This window comes from Theobroma cacao, chromosome 9 (assembly GCF_000208745.1).
Source record: "Theobroma cacao cultivar B97-61/B2 chromosome 9, Criollo_cocoa_genome_V2, whole genome shotgun sequence".
NCBI classification, from domain to species: Eukaryota; Viridiplantae; Streptophyta; class Magnoliopsida; order Malvales; family Malvaceae; genus Theobroma; species Theobroma cacao.
In genome coordinates, this window is record NC_030858.1 from 32,736,713 (window position 1) to 32,755,161 (window position 18,449).

General features: G+C 32.3%; 1 protein-coding gene, 1 long non-coding RNA gene and 1 pseudogene across 2 annotated transcripts; all 3 read right to left on the bottom strand.

Moving 5' to 3' along the window:
• LOC18590175 lies at positions 3,036-4,116 on the bottom strand. The gene is made up of 2 exons (XR_001929459.1): positions 3,965-4,116; positions 3,036-3,307 (listed from the first exon to the last, which is right to left on the bottom strand). It is a non-coding gene; the product is annotated as an uncharacterized LOC18590175 (long non-coding RNA).
• On the bottom strand, positions 7,827-9,723 carry LOC18590176 (probable carotenoid cleavage dioxygenase 4, chloroplastic). The gene has a single exon (XM_007015561.2). It carries the CDS (start codon positions 9,689-9,691, stop codon positions 7,952-7,954), a length of 1,740 nt encoding a protein of 579 aa, XP_007015623.2. The 5' UTR covers positions 9,692-9,723; the 3' UTR covers positions 7,827-7,951.
• On the bottom strand, positions 13,127-18,396 carry LOC18590178 (annotated as a pseudogene).

Consider the following 18,449-nt stretch of genomic DNA (forward strand, 5'->3'; position numbering starts at 1 on the left):
TATTCTATTCAATTCCTATTTATTTTACGAACCAAACGTGCTATAAAAGACTCATCCGATTACTTGGTAAGAAAAAAAAATCTCCAATAAGCAGCCCACCCACAATTCAAACTCTCTAGCGGTTCTTGCACACTGAATACTTGGAAAGAGGAGACCGAATCGCAAATTGACCATTAATAGAGACCAATAGCGCCCTGTCTAACCAGAGGCCCTTTTTGTCCTAGCAGCGAATCTCGTGTTCTCTCAGTGTCTCTCGTAGAGCTAGATATAGCCTAGCTGATTACAAGCAACAATTTCTATGCTCGATGAATCCCCGACTTTTGCAAAACTATTTGTGGCTCGAGGGGTGTGGATACTATGTCATCTTCCTAAACTTTTAGGCTCTCTATATGTAGAATAATTTCCTCAATCTCTATGGTAAATAGTGGGGACTTAAACCCCATTTGATCGCAATGGGGGAATCACTTTTCATCATTAGACAATGGGAATTTGCCCACTTAGAGGCGATAAAAACAACAAAAATTTCCCTAATAGCAAGTAATTCAGTAAGGATCGAATCACCAATACCAACAGACTTCTTGAAGATAGAATCTTAATGGAACCTACCTTGTCTCGCAGCACACCACCTATTTCTGTATCACCCCCTTGCTGTCCGTCCACGTTAAACTTGAGGCATCTACACGGAATACTTCTCCAAACCACTCAAATCTTCTTCGGTACTAAGGCAATTTTAGCAGATCTAAACAAGCCTGTGATCGACTTGCTCTCATCTGGCAATCTAGCTTTAACCCACTAAAAAGTTCTCAAAGTGATATCGAACAATGAATAAAATCCCAGGACTTTTCTTTGAATATCATCTCATTTCTAAAGAGCAGAACATACCAAATAATAATGAAGAAAGCCATAAGCCATACCTTTTCACCGTCAACAATTGTAATAGCAACATTCAACGCCAAGAAAAAAGGAATGGTCTCACGCTGAGTCGCCCAAACAAGTCCCCAAGCGTTACACTACATTGACCAATCTTCCAAGCTTCACTATTGGTAAAAAACAGATGACGAGCTATTTCATACTCCTTATTACACTATAAACAAGTAGCCGAACTCTTACTTAACAAGCCTCCTTTTACTAGTTCTTCTTTGATGGCAGCGTTACCTTGTAACACTTGCCAACAGAAAACTCTAAGTCTGTTGTGGGCAAGACCCGCCCATACCATCTTTCAAAAGCCAGCTCTAACACAATTACTACCAGGGACTAACTTGCAAAAGGATTTCGCAGAATAGTTATCGCTTAAAGATCCTTTTAAAATATTTTATCTTGTAAGTCTGCTCCGACGAATAAGTGCTTCAAAACATGAAGCAGTTGGTCCCATTGATTAACCTCCCAGTTAAACAATCATCCTTTAGGTTAAATTTTCCAATGCCAGATATTATTTTCAAAATGTTGTAATCATCGATCACTAGATGATTTCCCGCGCTATGCAGCGGGTTTACAAAATTTTTTAAAAAACTTGATGCTATATTGATGGTAAGAAATGGGAATGTCAGCATTGCATGATGGAATAATGTTTTTGATTACTACCTGATATATGTACAAATTATCTTTGTCAGTAAACACATAAAAATTATCATAATGATCAAAATTTTTTGTAAAGAATAGGTGGGCCCTAATCAACACTTTGGTAGCTAAAAGTGAATCATCATAACAAAAATATATATATCTGAGAGAAGTGTTTGTACGCTACAGCACATGACAATTTAGAACTCTGAACAATAATTCTCCGATCTTCAATGATTTGGTAACCAAGGCGACAGTGAAAAGCTTTTGTTGATCAATTAACTTTGAGATAAGTTGAGGAAGAACGTATTTGTTTGACTGGTTTAGCAAAGCTAGTTTGGTGATTGATGAATTGACCACTTTTTCACCGTCATTAACAAAAACCACAAATGTCGTATTGCTAGTGTTGTCTTCTACAGTGATAATTAATTTGTAACTAATGAAACAAAGAAAACTAAACATTTGATTAAATGCAGAAAACAATATTTTAAAGATTTTTTAATCATTATTGTATTTTATTATAATTATTTATACCATAAATGCAGTGTCTGCTTTCCATGCTTTGAATTTGGACACCAGAAACTGTCTCCTATCTGTTGCAATGTCTTGTAGCCTATGTAATACCACCCTTCTGTACAATCAAAGTCTTTGATATGGGCAACACAGGTAAAAGTATTTCCTTATCAAAAAATATTTGAAATAGCACAGTAAGTATTGGAAAGAAAAGAAATATAATTAATGTTAGTATTTAGAAAAATAATACAATTAGTGACTAAAAGAATATTAAGTCATTTCTTATCCTCCAATCAGTTTAGTTTTTAAAACAATAAACAGATCTTGACTAAGACAGTGTTTTCTATTTAGCAAAATTTCTCTCATCTAAAACATTAACAAATATTTTAAGTTCAAAGTCTAGATTTTTCATACTTTGGTTAATTTCCATCGCAGATAAACATAGCATTAGAAAAATTATTGATATAAACCACATTAGCTGAATTAATCTCCACAAGGAAACATTTATATCATTGGCCCTTTCAATAGGAAATACTTGAGAACACATTGGTTCTTTTGCCTGTAGTGTACATTCTGAATCATTACAAGAAAGCGAGAGACAAACCAAATTACTAATGGACTAACATTTAGCAGAGCTTTTGTTCTCTATTCCTTGAACAATGAAAGATCATAAAACCCAAAAAGATTGGTAACTTCATGTTATTCTAATGCAGTTTCTCACAACCAGACAATAAAGGGCAGAGGAAACCTTCATTAGACTCAATTAAACAAAGGTCCTTTCATTTTAACTTAAATCATAGATCATGAACAAAATAAAAATAGAATATTTGCAGCGGAATAAATAACAAATAAAGAAATGAAGAATGCATAGGTTTTTTTTTTAATTTTTTTTTATCAATCATCATTGAGCAGAAGAATGCATAGGTTTGACTTTAATACGACGAACAATAAGAAACTCTTATATATAAGCCAAGTAAAAGACATGTTACTAAAGAGCACTTAATGTGCATATTAGGGAAAAAATGCATATATATTGACAGACAAGGGATAAAAAACCCAAACAATTTCCAATAGAGACTTCATTAAAATTTTTCTTGGAGTAGTTATAGTTACATAATGATACCAAAAAGATTTCTTTTACCTTTTCAATATTTCAATTACGGTACAATCCTCCTGCCACCATGATAAACCTACCTCTGCAACACCTCTAAAGTACCCTACCTTGACATTAACCTACCTGCTCAATATCATAATGTAACACATTATTGGATAATGAAAACCATTAACAAATTATAACTTCCTCAAGACTTTTCAATGTTGTCCATCAACATCTGAGTCCAAATATGAAAAGAGAAAATGCAAAAGCCCATTTATCATACAAGAATCCAAGCATAACGGTGATCGGTTCAGATTAAAGGATTTAAAACTCAGTAAGAAGCTAATAAGGAACAACCACCTTCACTCCCAAACTCTACATAGCTCAAAAAGTTCTTATCACTACTTGGATAATAAATTACTAGTTTTCCATGATTGAAATGGTAGATTTCTAAATACTATGCAATAGCTAACAAGTTCACATTTATGTATCAATCATCTCTCTTAATTTGAAAGAATTATTAATGAATAGCAACAGTTCACAGGTATATTTAAAAAAAGGGGTTACCACATCCAATATCCACCATAAGTGGCAATGTTGGGTCCCTAAAGACTTCACTCTAAAAGGGAAGAGACCGTAGACGCTCCCCGGTGAGAGAATGTTCAGTCGACGGATTGATCGAGAAGGACACTACTATTAAGAAAACATGCAGACCCAAAACAAATAGAGGAGAAACAAATCTAGGCAGCTGATGACATAGAGAACAAAAAGGAAAAAAACTTAAAAGCTCAAAATTACCCTATCGGCCAGACGAAAAATCCAAAAATATCGCTTGCCGATGAGAGATTGTTCAGCAAGTGGACAGATCGAGAAGGACGCCATTGTTGAGAAAACATGTAGACCAGAAGTGGAGAGAGGAGAAACAAACCCAAGCAACTAATGAGAATGAAGACAAAAAATGCATCCATCAGTCATATTGAAAACCCGAAAATAACCTTTAAGGATTCAAAAAGGACAAACTCACGTGTCACACTCTAAAAGGCATATGTATGTTAGAATAATGATAGTATTTTTAAAAATAACCCAAGATAATATGTTTTTAAAAAATATTTTTTTTATAATTTTAACTATTTTTAATTAAATTGGACAAAATTAACCTTAATGAAATTACACGTCATGATGTTATATGCTATGGTTAAATTGTTACACGCTGTGTACAAAAATATATTACACATAATGATTTGGTTATTACACACCATATAAAAAAACATGTTACATGCTATGTATAAAAATATGTTACACGCTATGATTAGAAAAGATTGTTACAAGTCATGTTGAGAAAAAAAATATTATTGTTACACGTTATGTACAAATACATGTTACACGTCATGTTGAAAAAATGTTGTTGTTACACACCATGTTGAAAAAATATTATTGTTACACGTCATATTTAAATACATTTTGTTATAATTTAACGCCTAAAATGTTATTGTTATTTACGAACTAAAACTTCAAATCCTCTTAACTCTCTTCATTTTTTTTGACAATTTGGTACCGATTAAAATGTTTCTAACATGTTTTTATAAATTAAAACACAAATTTCTTATCTAAAACACCTATTTTGACTAAAAATCAAAAAAGTTTTCTTTGGAAACCTAGGTTTGTAAATTTCAAATTCTTGAGTTTATTGCTATCTAGGTCCCAAATTGATTCTATTAAAAACTATTTCAAACATTTATGATCATTTCTACCATTTTAGTTTTATCCAAAATACATAAAAATTAAATGTCCCAAATAGCCACTCATCCCAAGTACATCAAAACCATCGCTTGTTATCTTGAAAGCACAGGAAAGAGAAATCTGAAAGTGCAGAAGAGAGAAATCGGGAGCATAGTAGACGAATGTTGAAGAGAAAAATTGATAAAATTAGAGAGAGTTGGATAGTGAGAGAGAGAAATCAGAAGCACAAATGGAGAAAAATTGTGATGAATGTTTTAATTTATTTGAAATAGTTTCAAGGGTATTTTTGTCAAGTCATGGCTAAATATGACTAAAAATAATTAAATTTATTTTGATGGTTATTTTTAAAATGCCCTTATAAAAGAGAGTTATTCTTCACACTTTCCTCTAGAATAATTCTATATAAGATTCCGATTTTATTAACTACAAGGGTAAAAATTTTAAAGAGCACATATCTATGTGTCATACCTTTGATCCACTCATCGTTCCAGAAAGAGATATTCCATTAGCAACAACATAGTTGAATCTTGAGAACACATACAAAAAAAATTCTATTTGTTGGGAAAAGGGGGTTAATGATATTTCTCCAAAGAGTGGAACACATTATGTTGTTTTTCAAAGTAGAGGGCAAACTAGTAGGATTCTCACTGTTTTCTCTATAATGATAGTCATTTCTCCAAAGAGTGGAAAACATTATGTTGTTTTCGAGAGTAGAGAGCAAACTAGCAGCATTCTCACTGTTTTCTCCACAATAATAGTCCTCCAGAGGCTGTTATGTTCATTTTCATATTCCCATATCCACTTATTAAGTAAAATTTTATTTTTTAAGTTGTAGATCAAACACTACGAGACCTTGGAAGTCCTTGTACTTGCAACTAACTACCAATACATAACGGATTTCTTACTTATGGATGACTTATCCCATAAAAATAAATTGTGATGTTTCCTCTACAGGTTGAATGGTTGGATTATTGTACTAACATGTTGTGACACAAACCATATTAACAAGTTGATATATGTGGGTCAATTTCTAGTTAATTAGGGCACCAACCATTAAGTTTTAGGTGGCAATGGGATAACTTAATTAAGGTCATGGCATTTTTTTACCACAAATTTTTCGAATGAAAATGATTGAAAATAAAGGGGTTTTCTCTCCAAAATCCAAAAGCCACACTATCACTTTTAATCTCTATCCGTTTTCTTCTAATTGTTTATCATTAGACTCTTTCTAACTTTAACAAATTTTCTTATGACATGGGAGTTAGATATATTTATTGTTAGTGTAAGGTGCTTGTAAAACATTACATTAATTAGTCATATTTTATGTTAAAAATATTATGGATATTTTATATAATGTGTGAGGTATTTCTTTATCTATAAGTTTATTTATAAGGAGTCATGAGAGATTTATGTAAATAAAGTCCCTAGAACATAATGGCCTTGCAAAAAAATTATAAAGGTTATAATTATGAGATTCTTATCATCAAAGCCTTGTTCCTAAATATATTCTTGGTCATTGTATTGCCAAGAATAAGGGTATTGACAACGTTCAAAGATTGGTATATGCTAAGCCTTTTTACTTTGGAAGTAAGTAACTGATCTCATAGGTTGAAGTATGTAAAATACCTAGAGATAATATGTAGGTGCTTGTTAAGGAACAAGTTCACTAAACATTACCCGCTATGAGAGTTTCATTTGTTATTTCACTCAAGTGTCTATAGAAATACTCTCATGTGTTAGTAGTGTAAGTAATCCTTAGACTTGTGATATCAGGTTATCTTGTATGTTAATTGTTATATTTTAATTTCATCCCTATGGGTTTGGAGGTGACCAGATGACTAAACAGGATGCTTTCAGGTATGATGAAGTATGCTAAGATGAATGAGTAGTCTAGAGAGGATTCATCACCCCAAGTGATTTGAAAAAAACATATCTCATTAGCTCTTGGCTTCTATTAATTGAAAGTCCTTGGCCAAGGCAATCTTGATATGTCAATATGAAAGTTGCATGACTAGTATGGATAAGTTAGAAAATAGACATCGAGTCACACTTTTTATCTATCTGGAATATTTTGATGAAATGATCGAATTACACTGAGATACTGTATACTGAAAGGTTTGTCGAACTATATTGACTCTTTTGATACTTGAGTGGTCATGATGTATTGCTAACTACTGCTAATGATCTATAAATATGAATATAAATTCTTAATTGAATTGATTTATATTTATTACGAACATGTTAAGGACCTAATGGGTCACACATAATAAGATGACAATGTGAAATTAAAATAAGACTGGTATTTAATTGGAAAGTAGCAATTTTCACTATGGAATTAATTAAATTGTTTAATTAAGTGGAATGATTAAAATGCAATAAACCAAAAGTTAGATTAGCATTTTAACCCAATTATAAATACTTTTATATGTGTGTCGCACTTGGTAAGAAAGAGGTGAGAAAAGACAATAGAAAAATAGAAGGAGAAAACCCTAAGCCATAGGTGCCGTTTTCCTAAGAAAAGTTTTTCTTGTCTTCTTTTTAAGCTAAAAGCAAATAATCTTTGAAATGTGAGATTTTTCAGAAAATATTGGCTACTAGCATAGCATCACGACACCACATAATCTCAATTTAGTATAGGTTTTCAATTGACATTTGTGTGGATCACCATTGAAGGCTAGACATGTGGACAGCTTTGGTTCGCGTCAATTGGGCTTTAGTGTACAATCAAGGGATTTTGACATGTGATTTTTGGAAATCACTTCTCTTGGTATATGGCTGAACATATTTTGCTTATATTTGCTTTTAACCAATCAATAAGACAATATAAGTGACCCATGGGTGATTCCGATTTTATATGTTTATATTCCACTGTGTTATATGAATGTAATTTCTTCTCTGAGCATGCTCAAAACCCTTCATTTATATCATAAATTTTGAAGACATATATAAATACGTAAAAGCGCTAATTTATATGTGTACACATATTAAAATTGATAACACTAACCCATGCATTGCACGGGTCATATATTTATCCTAATTCCTAAGCTAAAAATGCAAGAGGTCCTGCTTGCTCAAAAACAGCCCATGAAAGCCATACGGCACCCGCCTAGGCAGCTTAACCGCTGCCACAATGTTGAGTTCTGGTGATTTGGCGTCCATTACCAAGAACTTTGACTCGCCAGTCTCCTCATTGTGCACATAACTCATTACATATCCTTCATCTTCTTCGTCATCAGAGTCAAAATTATTTTCTCTATCTTTTGTCACAAATAATGGCTCCCCTCCAAAGCAACCATGCCCATAAAATCTTTTGCCTACTTCACACCCTGTTTCCAAGTCAATCTTCACCACACCTAACATTTTCGGGATTTCTTCGAAGACTCCCATATAAGCAAACCGGCTTTTCTTTCCTACATAACAAGGATTTATGGATCCAAATTCTAAATTTCTTGGGGAAAGAATATTTCGTGAGACTTGGCCGGTTCTCATGTTGATTTTCACTTTCTCCAATTTGATGTCGCAAGTTCTATCATAGATGTTTTCTATAGATATAACGTTAGATGCCACGAGAACTATTTCGTCTTCTCCACTTTCCCATGCGTTAAAGATATGAATTGCATTGAAGTTTGGGACTTGGAACCATTCCATATCTGAGTCATCCGTTGAATACCTTGGAATAATCCCAATTCTTGTAACTTTGTCTCGTTTGTAATCTACTAGAGCTCCCCGTCCCATTACGACTTTTGCTGGTGCAAGTCCTAATTGCGTCTCACAAAAAATTGCAAACGTCTTGGTTATAGCAAGGTCATGAAGGAAAGTTGGTTTACGCACAGAAGAAATGGGTACTTCTTTTTGTTTTACACCATTTGAATCAAAACGAAAGAAGGAAAGGTGAGGGAAAGTAAGGCTTGTTGTAAAAGCAAATGTTTCCTTAGTTTCTATGTCAACTTTGGGATGTGCACTCATGTTTGCAAGCAGCTTTTTGGTGAATTCCCAACGCCCTAAGGTCTCAATATCACCCGTTTGAGTCACATTAATAAGGTAAGGTAAATCAGAATCAGTCAAAGCAAGGAGTTTATTTGAAAAGAAGGCAATGCTAGTATTAGCCACTCCAAACCCTTTCATGAGATCTATATGCCCTGTGAGGACCTTTCCTATATCCATAAGGAATCGGATAACATCCACGAGACCATAGAAACCAGAGAAAAAATTAGGAATAATTGGAAAGCCAGCATCTTGCTCCAGCATATATTTGTAAGTCTTGACATAGCGGCTACAGTAAGTTGCATTGCCATTGGACAATCGTAAAGAGTGAAGCATGCCATCCCCATCAAATAAATGGAGAGCACGACGAGGTTGAAGTTGTGGATTTGGGCCATTTCGGATGTAAACTCCATTTAGAGAGAGTGGAAGCTCGCCTTCGATAACTTGACAATCCGTGGGATCAAGCTCGCTTACCGGCGCAAAGTTTCCAGTAAAGACAAGATTTGGATCGATTGAAGGGTGAAGGGGTGGATCAATGATGTTTAAGGTGTTAAGGAAGAGGTTTTTGGACATGGTTGAGACATGGGAGAATATTGATTGTGGTAACGAAGGTGGACTCGTTGTCTTGGTTTTGTTACATGTTTCTTCAAATGTTTTCTCCTTGGAGGTTTTCGTTGGGAATGATGTTGTGTTGGTTGAACAGAAAATAGGCTTCCCATGTTTGAGATTCGGGGAAGGCCAAAGGGGAATTTTGCTAGAATGATGTGGAAGTTGGAAAGATGAAGGCATAGCGTACGACATGGAGATTATAAAAATTCTAGTGAAATGTAAGTGCCAAGCCAAGTTGTTGACATTTTTGTTGTACTCCCAAGGTATTTATAGCTTAGATTGATGCGTATCAAGTGAATTTAAGATGATTAGAAATGTACAATGCCTAACCATCTCTATCTGATAATTATCTTTTGGCATCTTTATAGCCCATTAGCAAGGGATAGCTGATGCATGGCTAGTTGGTTACAGAAAAAGTTATTGATAAAGACTCGAGAAAGTTGATTGCCTGCTATTATCTTACACTAGTATAAATAAGATAATTGCCCACTTGATTTGTTGTAGAAATGGTTTGGCAGGAAATTTATTGCCAACTATCTTATCTGTTTGGTATTTGCCAGTGGGGAGTTGCTCGGAAATATAACATAAAGCAAAGGTTGACATAATTTTTCTTAGCCCTTTATTTAAAGCAAGGATGCATGAATCTTTGAGAAATCATTATCCGAAATATCAACCAAAAACCGTATACTTTGTTTTACATGTGCGCGTTTCTTATTGATTTAGATATAACATAATCCAAATTCGCAAGCCTTAGTGCTTAATTATGAAGTTGTAAAGAGTTGAACGCCCAAAACTAGGGGAAAGCAAATGGGCCAAGTGACTCAGAGAGCAACTTTGAGTACATTTTTTAGGCCATCAACTTGGACTCGTTTAACGAGACAGACTTTATGTGTATTGGCAAATTGGTGCCAACTTGGTTGGTTCAACTGATCCACTAGATCATTTCTTTGGAGCACTTGGATATTGGAAGATTTGAACCATTTCTCTCTCTCTCTCTCATTTTTCTTTTATTAGAGGAAAGAGATTTTATGAATCCGATTCAACGGGAAAGGAATACAGATATTTAGGTGTGAACCCTTTTCCCTTATTTATTATTAAATTAGCAAATTATCTAAACATGATGCTAAACGTGTAGGAGCGGAGCCTCCTTTAGCTTTGGGGCCATGGTCTAAAATTTTTAAAATCTTTTTATATTATATAAAATTTTTAATATAATTTTTAATGGGTGTACTCAAAATAATTTTTTATTTAATAATTAATACAAATAAATAATAAAAAAAATAACTCACATGTCTCACTCAATTTTAAATTTTTTTGTTTTCTTTTTTTTAAATTTATATTATTAATTTATTCTATTTGCTCATATCTTTTAAGTGTTTATAAATTTTCTTTTTTAAATTTCTACGAATCATCAATCATTTTGGTTTTTTTATGTCATATATGAGTTTTATCTTCTACTTGTCATATCTTTTTTTTTATTATGTAAATTTTATTTTTTACTATTTAATTATGAAAAATTAATAAATTATTATGTAGTTCTCAAATTTAAGTTATAGTGTTGTATTGTTGCTTAAAATTTTATCAATATATTATTTTTTATTAATCTTGATTATGCAAGAGAAAATTATCTTGAATATATCTTTTTTATATACTTTACGTTTTATATTTAGTTGAAAGGAAATTATGTTGAATTTATAGTCTTTCAACAATCCTAATTATATAGGAGAAAATTATTAATCCTGTATATCGTATTTAACTAATTGTATTTTATGCATTATAGTTTTATATTAGTAATATGAGTTTAAATAGAAATAAAATAAGAATATTGAAGGTTGACTATATTAATTTTTTTTTTCACATTTGATTGAAGAATAAGTAAACTGAAAACAATTGACAAGTTCTTTAGAAGAAAAAATGTAAATCGTTTAAACGATTCTCCTACATTTGAGTAACCAAGCCTCAATGTTTTAACTCATGAATAAGAGTAATGTGAATCAAAATGTCTAAGACTCAATCTTAAAGAAATAAATATTTTTTAGTATATAATTAATAATTAATTAATTTGAATTCAAGAAATCGAACACAACTTTCATAAAAGATTATTGTAAGTTTTTCTTTTTTTTATTTACATGTTATATAAAATTATTTTCTATTATCAATCTTTTGATTATTGGTTACTTTCAACTTATTGGTTTTTAAAATTTTTAAATCTTATTTTTTTACCTTTGGCCGTCCAATAAAAATTGACTAACTCTACCCTTATAAATGTGCATAATTATCAACTTTTAAGTATAGTAAAACCTCAATAAATTAATCCTCGATAAATTAATAATTTTGATTAAATAATATTTTTTGCTAGTCTCGACTTGGGACTAACGTGGTAAATTAATAATTCATTAAATTTATAAGATAATACATTTAAAAAAAACATATAGATCTCGCTTAATATATAAATTAATAATATCCTTATACATCAAAATTATATATATACATTATTCAATTTAGAGGCCTTTATAGAATGTGTTTCATTAGACCTCATCTTTAACTTTTCTTAGTGCATTAAGAAACTCTAGTATAGAGTTCTTGTATTGGAAGAGAAAATTATGCAATGTAATTGTTACTTTCAATACATCTTGATCGTATTTGATATTGTTGCTTGGCTCACTTGTAAGTTAAAGTTTTTTGACGCCCATTGTTACAATTGCTTTTGGGAACAATTTGGATTTTCTATATTGTACTCATATAATGCTTTACGTTGATTTATTTACATCTTAAAAAGTCATTGTGTATAGTTTTACTATTTATGATATTGTATGTTTTTTTTTATAGATGTTTTTACTTGACTTAATGTTCATAAAATATATTAATTAAGTATATATTGAATGTAATTTTAGTTTGTTGTAAAAATAGATAGATTTATAACTTCTATTTAACAAGACTAGTTATATTCATGAACTTATTTTAGTTAAACAAATATATAAAATAATGATAATTTGTAATTCGGTAATTAGGTAATATTTGTATAATCACAATATACAATACATATATTAAGTTCAATATTTTGAAAAAATAAATAAAGAATACCTTGATAAATTAATTTTTTATTAATTAATCTATAAATTAATAAATTATTAATTTATCAATTAAATATATCTCAATTAATTAATAAATTTTTATGATCCCAAAGGTATTCATTTATAGAGATTTTATTGTATGTTGAATATTAAAATTGAATAACAACATGTATTGTACACAAAATATATATATATATAATCTAAGNCAAAATTAATATATATATATATAATCTAAGCCAGTGAAAGTGTGAATTAAACCAATAAAATAAAATATCCAATGGCTCATTACTATCGAAGTTTGTTTAGAGGGACGAACATGGTTCAACACATGACAAGTGGATGTAGGCAGCATCAATGCTTGGATAATCCAGTCTTAATTATTTGGGATAATGCAGTTTGTATCTGCAACACAGAAACTACATTAAACTGAAGGTCAGTTCTTATTATAAACAGCAAAGAATGGGCATTATTTTTTGGGGTGGAGGCGACTATCATTAACATTTTTCTTAATTACTTTGAAAAAAATATACAAAAGAAACAGAGATTTATTTGCTCAAAATAGACCATGAAAGCCATAAGGAACCCGCCTTGGAAGCTTAACCACTGCCACAATGTCAAGTTCTAGGGATTTGGCATCCTTCTTTATGAATTTTGACTCATTAGCCTTCTCATCGTGCACTTAAGTCATTATATAGCCATCATCTTAATCAGAATGAATATTTTCCGAATCTTTTATCACAAATAGTGGCTCCCCTCCAAAGCAACTAGGTCCATAATACACACCTTGTTTCCAAATCAATTTTCACCAAACCTGACATTTTTGGGACTTCTTCAAGCACTCCTAAAAAGGCATAATGAGTTTTTCTCCCCACATAGGAAGGATTTATTGATCCGAATTCTAAATTTCTTAGAGAAACAATCTCTCTAGAAACATCTCCTGTTTTGATGTTGATCTTTGCTTTCTCCATTGAGACATCGACAGTATTATTAAAAATGTTTTCGACAGAGATGATATTAGATGCCATAAAAACTATCTCGTCATCTCCGTCTTCCCAAGCATTGAAAATGTGAATGGTATTGAAACCTGGGACTTGAAATCACCTCATCTCAGAGTCATTCATGGCATATTTTGGTATGATCCCAATTCTTGGAGTTTTATTTGGTTCATAATACACGAAGGTGCCTTTTCTTGTCATCACTTTTCCTAATGAATATACCAATTGTGTTTCATGGAAAATGGCAAACAACTTGGTTATGGCAAAATCATGGATGAAACAAGGTTGATTGATAGAGAAAATGGGTACTTCGTTTTGTTTAACACCATTTCCATCGAAGCAGAGGAAGGTGAGATGAGGGAAACTTAGGCTCTATCTGAAAGAAAATGTCTCCTTTGTATCCAATCGATTTCGAGATGTGTAGTCATGTTAAATAGTAACTTTTTCCCAAATTCCCAACGTCCTAAAGTCTCAATGTCACCTCTTAGCGTCAAATTGATAATATATGGTAAATCAGACTCGCAAAGAGCAAAGAAATAATTCGAAAAAAAAGCAAGGCCAGTGTCGGCCATGCCAAAGCCATTCATTAGATTTATATGGCCTGTCATGATCCTCCTTGTAGCCACAACAAAGCGAACAATATCGCCAAAACCAAATAATCCTGAAAACACATTCGGAACAAGAGGCAAACTAGCCTCTCGCTCTAGCTTAAACTTGTGAGTCTTGACATAGCGGCAACAATATGTAGCATGACCGTGGTAAGTGAGGTGTGTTGCTGGTCGAGTGGGGAGGGTGGTAAGTATGACTCCTTGTACTTTATGGTTTTTTCCATGATGAGTGTGGTGCCTACTTGTCAGGTGGGGAAGAGGGGTGAGTATGATTTATTGTGCTCTATTGTTCCTTCCATGGAGAGTGTGGTGTTTGCCTTGTTGGGTGGGGGGCGGTGAGTCCAATTCCTTGTGCTTTGTCTTTTGCATGGTTTCTTTTGGATGAGGAGGATCACTTTGAGGTGCGGTGTTTGTTTGTCGTCTTAAGGTGCTTTTCTTGATGCCCTCCGCAAGGATCCTTTGGGTGAGAGGGATCATTTCTGGGATATGTCTTCCATTGGTGTCCTTATACTATAAGCTTGTTGGACTTTGGCTTCATGAGGATTGATGGGGCTTCTCTTAGGGCCGATGACACTTTGTATAACTTTGGTCTGTGCCAATACGCTTTGCTCGACGAACCTTTGGTTCTTGGTTTGGGGGTGCTTCCATCATTGCAAGCGGTTGAGCTTGTTATTTTGACTAGGGATTCCTTATGGTGCCATTGGGGAGTGGCCTTTTGCTCTCCGTTGTGCGGAACTCTTGGTTGGTGCTTTTCTCTTAAGATGCTCTTTCTTAGGTTTTGCTCTAAATATATACTCAATTAGTTAGTTAGGTTAACCATTAAAGAGGAAAAAAGCAACAAGAACATGTTACATGTGTGAAAAAGAAAGCTTATCTACTAGTACTTTCTAGACAATATGTGAATTTAAATCCTCTGCCCCCTTCCTTGCCTCGCTCATATTTTTTTACCACATGTCTCCTAGAAAATGTGAATTTAAACTTTGTTTGCCCTTTTTCTTTATCTCTTACATTTTTCTTTTCGTTAGCTTTTCTTTCACAATCTTTTCAGGAGATGTTTCTTCCTGTTCTTTTAATAGATTGTTTCCATTAGTTCAGCCTTCTTGTAAGTTTTTATTTGTAAACACAATCTAGATAATAAACAAATCTTCTCTTGGATCAAAAGCAAAACTAAAGAACCAAAAGGAACCTTCTGTTTTAGCAAGAACAAACCAAGAAGATGTATGTACCCATGGTAATAGCCAAGTGCAACCTAGACACACATTGATACATCGTTTTCCTGTAGCTACAGTATAACAAAAACATTCAAGTAGGAACTAAACACATCACAACAAGCTACAGTGTAACAAACCAAGCCTTCGAGTCAGGCTCATTTTCACATCGGCAGTAACAAGAACTCATCAATTGATTTCCTTCAATTTGTTCGTTCGCTTTTGCATTTCTTTTATCTTTTCTTATTGTTATTACTTTATTATTATTGAGAAAATAATAACCACAATGAGACTACAATGAAAGCCATAACCGCATAACAGTAGTAGTCCTATCAACAAGCCAAGAACAATGGAGCTTTATCTACACCAAAATATGCCAATGAGTCGACAAACGAATTACCTTCATGACAATTGTAGATCAATCCAACAAAGATCATCATATAGTCGACAAATGAATTACCAAACAAAAATTGTGAAAAGCACTGTCAGAATGAAGAAAAGAAACAAAAAGAGTTCTAGCACCAAAAAGATTGAGTACCCACAAATGCCTAGAACAGACCAGCGAACCGCAAGCAAAAGCAAAAGCAAATTCCAGCCCTTTGAACCACCATTTAGCTCCAATAAACATAAAATTAAAAAAGCTGAATTGATGAAAATCTGCTTATTTGGCCTGACTTTTTTTCAACTTATTTATCTTTTAAAAGTAGAAGTTAAGTCAAAGAAAATTTTGAGAAACTCTTAAAAAAATAAGTAACATTTTTTTAAAGAACAAAATTTTAATAAAAAAAAAAGAGCTTAAATAAAAGCCCCAATAAAAGCTTTCTCTTTTCTTCTTTTAAAAACATGCCAACTTTCAAGAAATATCCCTTTTTCTCTCAATGGAACTCCCTCTCCTCTCCCTCCTTTTGCAAATCACCCTTCTCCAACGCAAATCACAATCTTCTTTTCCTCTACCTCTATCTCTACAAAGACTACTAGAAAAAAAAAAACCCAAGTAATAGAATAGCATAATCTAGGATTTTTTTTTTTTGTTTTACAAAGATTAAGAGAAAAAAAAAGCCCAAAATTCAAAGTTACATTCAGGTATTATTTAAACGTTTTCTCTCTTCTTCACCAAAAATAATTTTAATGTCATATACATTATTTCCTTTTTTCTCTTCTTTTTTTGAAAATTGACGTATCATGATTCAATTGTTTGCTAGATCAACAAAAATTTAATACTATTACTGCTATACAAAGTTTAACAGCTATTCCATTTTTGTATGAATTCTTTGATTTTAACATCTAAAATTTTATATAAACTCAAAGCAGATTTGTTTTGTTTTGATTTATTAGGTAATTGAAAATAGCATGAATACTTTTTATGGTAAATTTAACAAAAATTAGAGTTTATATAATTTATTTTGTCAAACTGCTTACTAAATAACTTTAGCTTAATTTTAAAAACTATTATTTTTTATAAGAGATTCATAATAACTTTTAAACTAAAAAAAAAATTAAGCCAAACAGATTCTTAAAAAAAAAACATCTTCTAAAAGGACAGAAAAGTGTAAAAGATACAAAAGAAAGTAAAAAGTGACAGAGAATAGAGTTGGTTATAGTTTTCGTTAGGTTAATCAAAGTTAATAACCCTAAGAAACACTTGGCAAAAAAGGTAGTATGGCAGGGAAGGGAGCATAGTATGAAAGCAGAAGATTTCCATTCAAAATATGTACATTAATATGCGTTGAACTAGTAGATGTCATAATCAAATTAAAGAGGAGAAAGGGAGAGTACTAAATATGGCTCTATAATTTATGATTTCTATTTAAATTAGCCCTATTTAACCATTGACCACTTGATCAAAACTCAAGTGGCAAAATAATTAAGTGCAACTTCAATGCAATCTTAATCTCAAATTAAGTGTTCGAAAAGATATTTTGAAGAAGAATTTGGAGTCAACAAAAGAAAAGTCTTAATCCCAATTTGTTTGTTCATGAGTCATGAAGTATGGGTGGTCAAATTGGTGAAAACCACACGTAATTTTTATAAATTTATATCAGTTGAAAAAAAAAAGGGGAAAGAACTGTTAAAATACTGATGGCAACAAAATTGAAATTTGGTTTAATAGTTGTTACATTTTTTTAGATTATAAAAGTTAAAATTTGAAGTTCAAATTTTTTATTTTCTTATATTTATATTATATAAAATATCGAGAAAGATAATGATGGAACTAGAGAGTTCATTTGTTTTATCCAAGAATAAATTCATATATATATATATATATATATATATTAAACTATGGACTTCCTTCTATTTTGTTTCCCAAAATATTTTTACTTGGAGCAGTCAAGTTAGTTGTGATTTTTCACCGCACACCAAACTCTTCAACATTATCTTAATCAGCAGTCTTTAAAAGACATGGGAGATTACAAAGCAGTAGTTAATCAGCACTCAAATTAATTTTAACTTGGGATGAAATTACAAGACTAAACATTCAATTTTAACAATTGAAATAATAAAAAAGATGTTATATTAATATTTTAAAAAATTTATTGAAAAATATTTTACTTGGTCAATAATATAACAGCATCGAGATGGGCTGAGCTGGACTCGGATTTAAAAGTCCTAAACCAAACCCTATAAGAGGCATGCTTGTGACTCTGTTAGACCTTAACTTTCCAACAATGGGTCTCCCGTTAAGTTTTGGACCCTAGTTTCCAAATCAAGTTTCACCACGCCAGACATTTTCAGGACTTCTTCAAGTACTTCCAAATAGGCATATCGGGTTCCTTTCCTGCATAGCAAGTGTTTATGGAACGCTCCACACTCCTTGGTGAAAGAATTTTTCCAGGAACTTTTCTTGGTCTTAATGTTGACACTTACTTTCTCCAAGACAATGTTAACTATTCTGTCAAACATATACTCCGTTGATCCAAGGGACACAACATTTGGTGTCACAAGAATTATCTCGTCGTCTCCATTTTCCCAAGCATTGATTATGTGAGTGGAATTCAATTGAACCCACTTCATCTCTGAGTCATTCCTGGCATGCCTTGGCAAAACTCCGATTCTTTGTGTTTTGT

Bases quoted from the DNA above. Each gene is read 5' to 3' on its own strand.
- LOC18590176 (XM_007015561.2), bottom strand. From the start codon at position 9,691: ATGTCGTACGCTATGCCTTCATCTTTCCAACTTCCACATCATTCTAGC.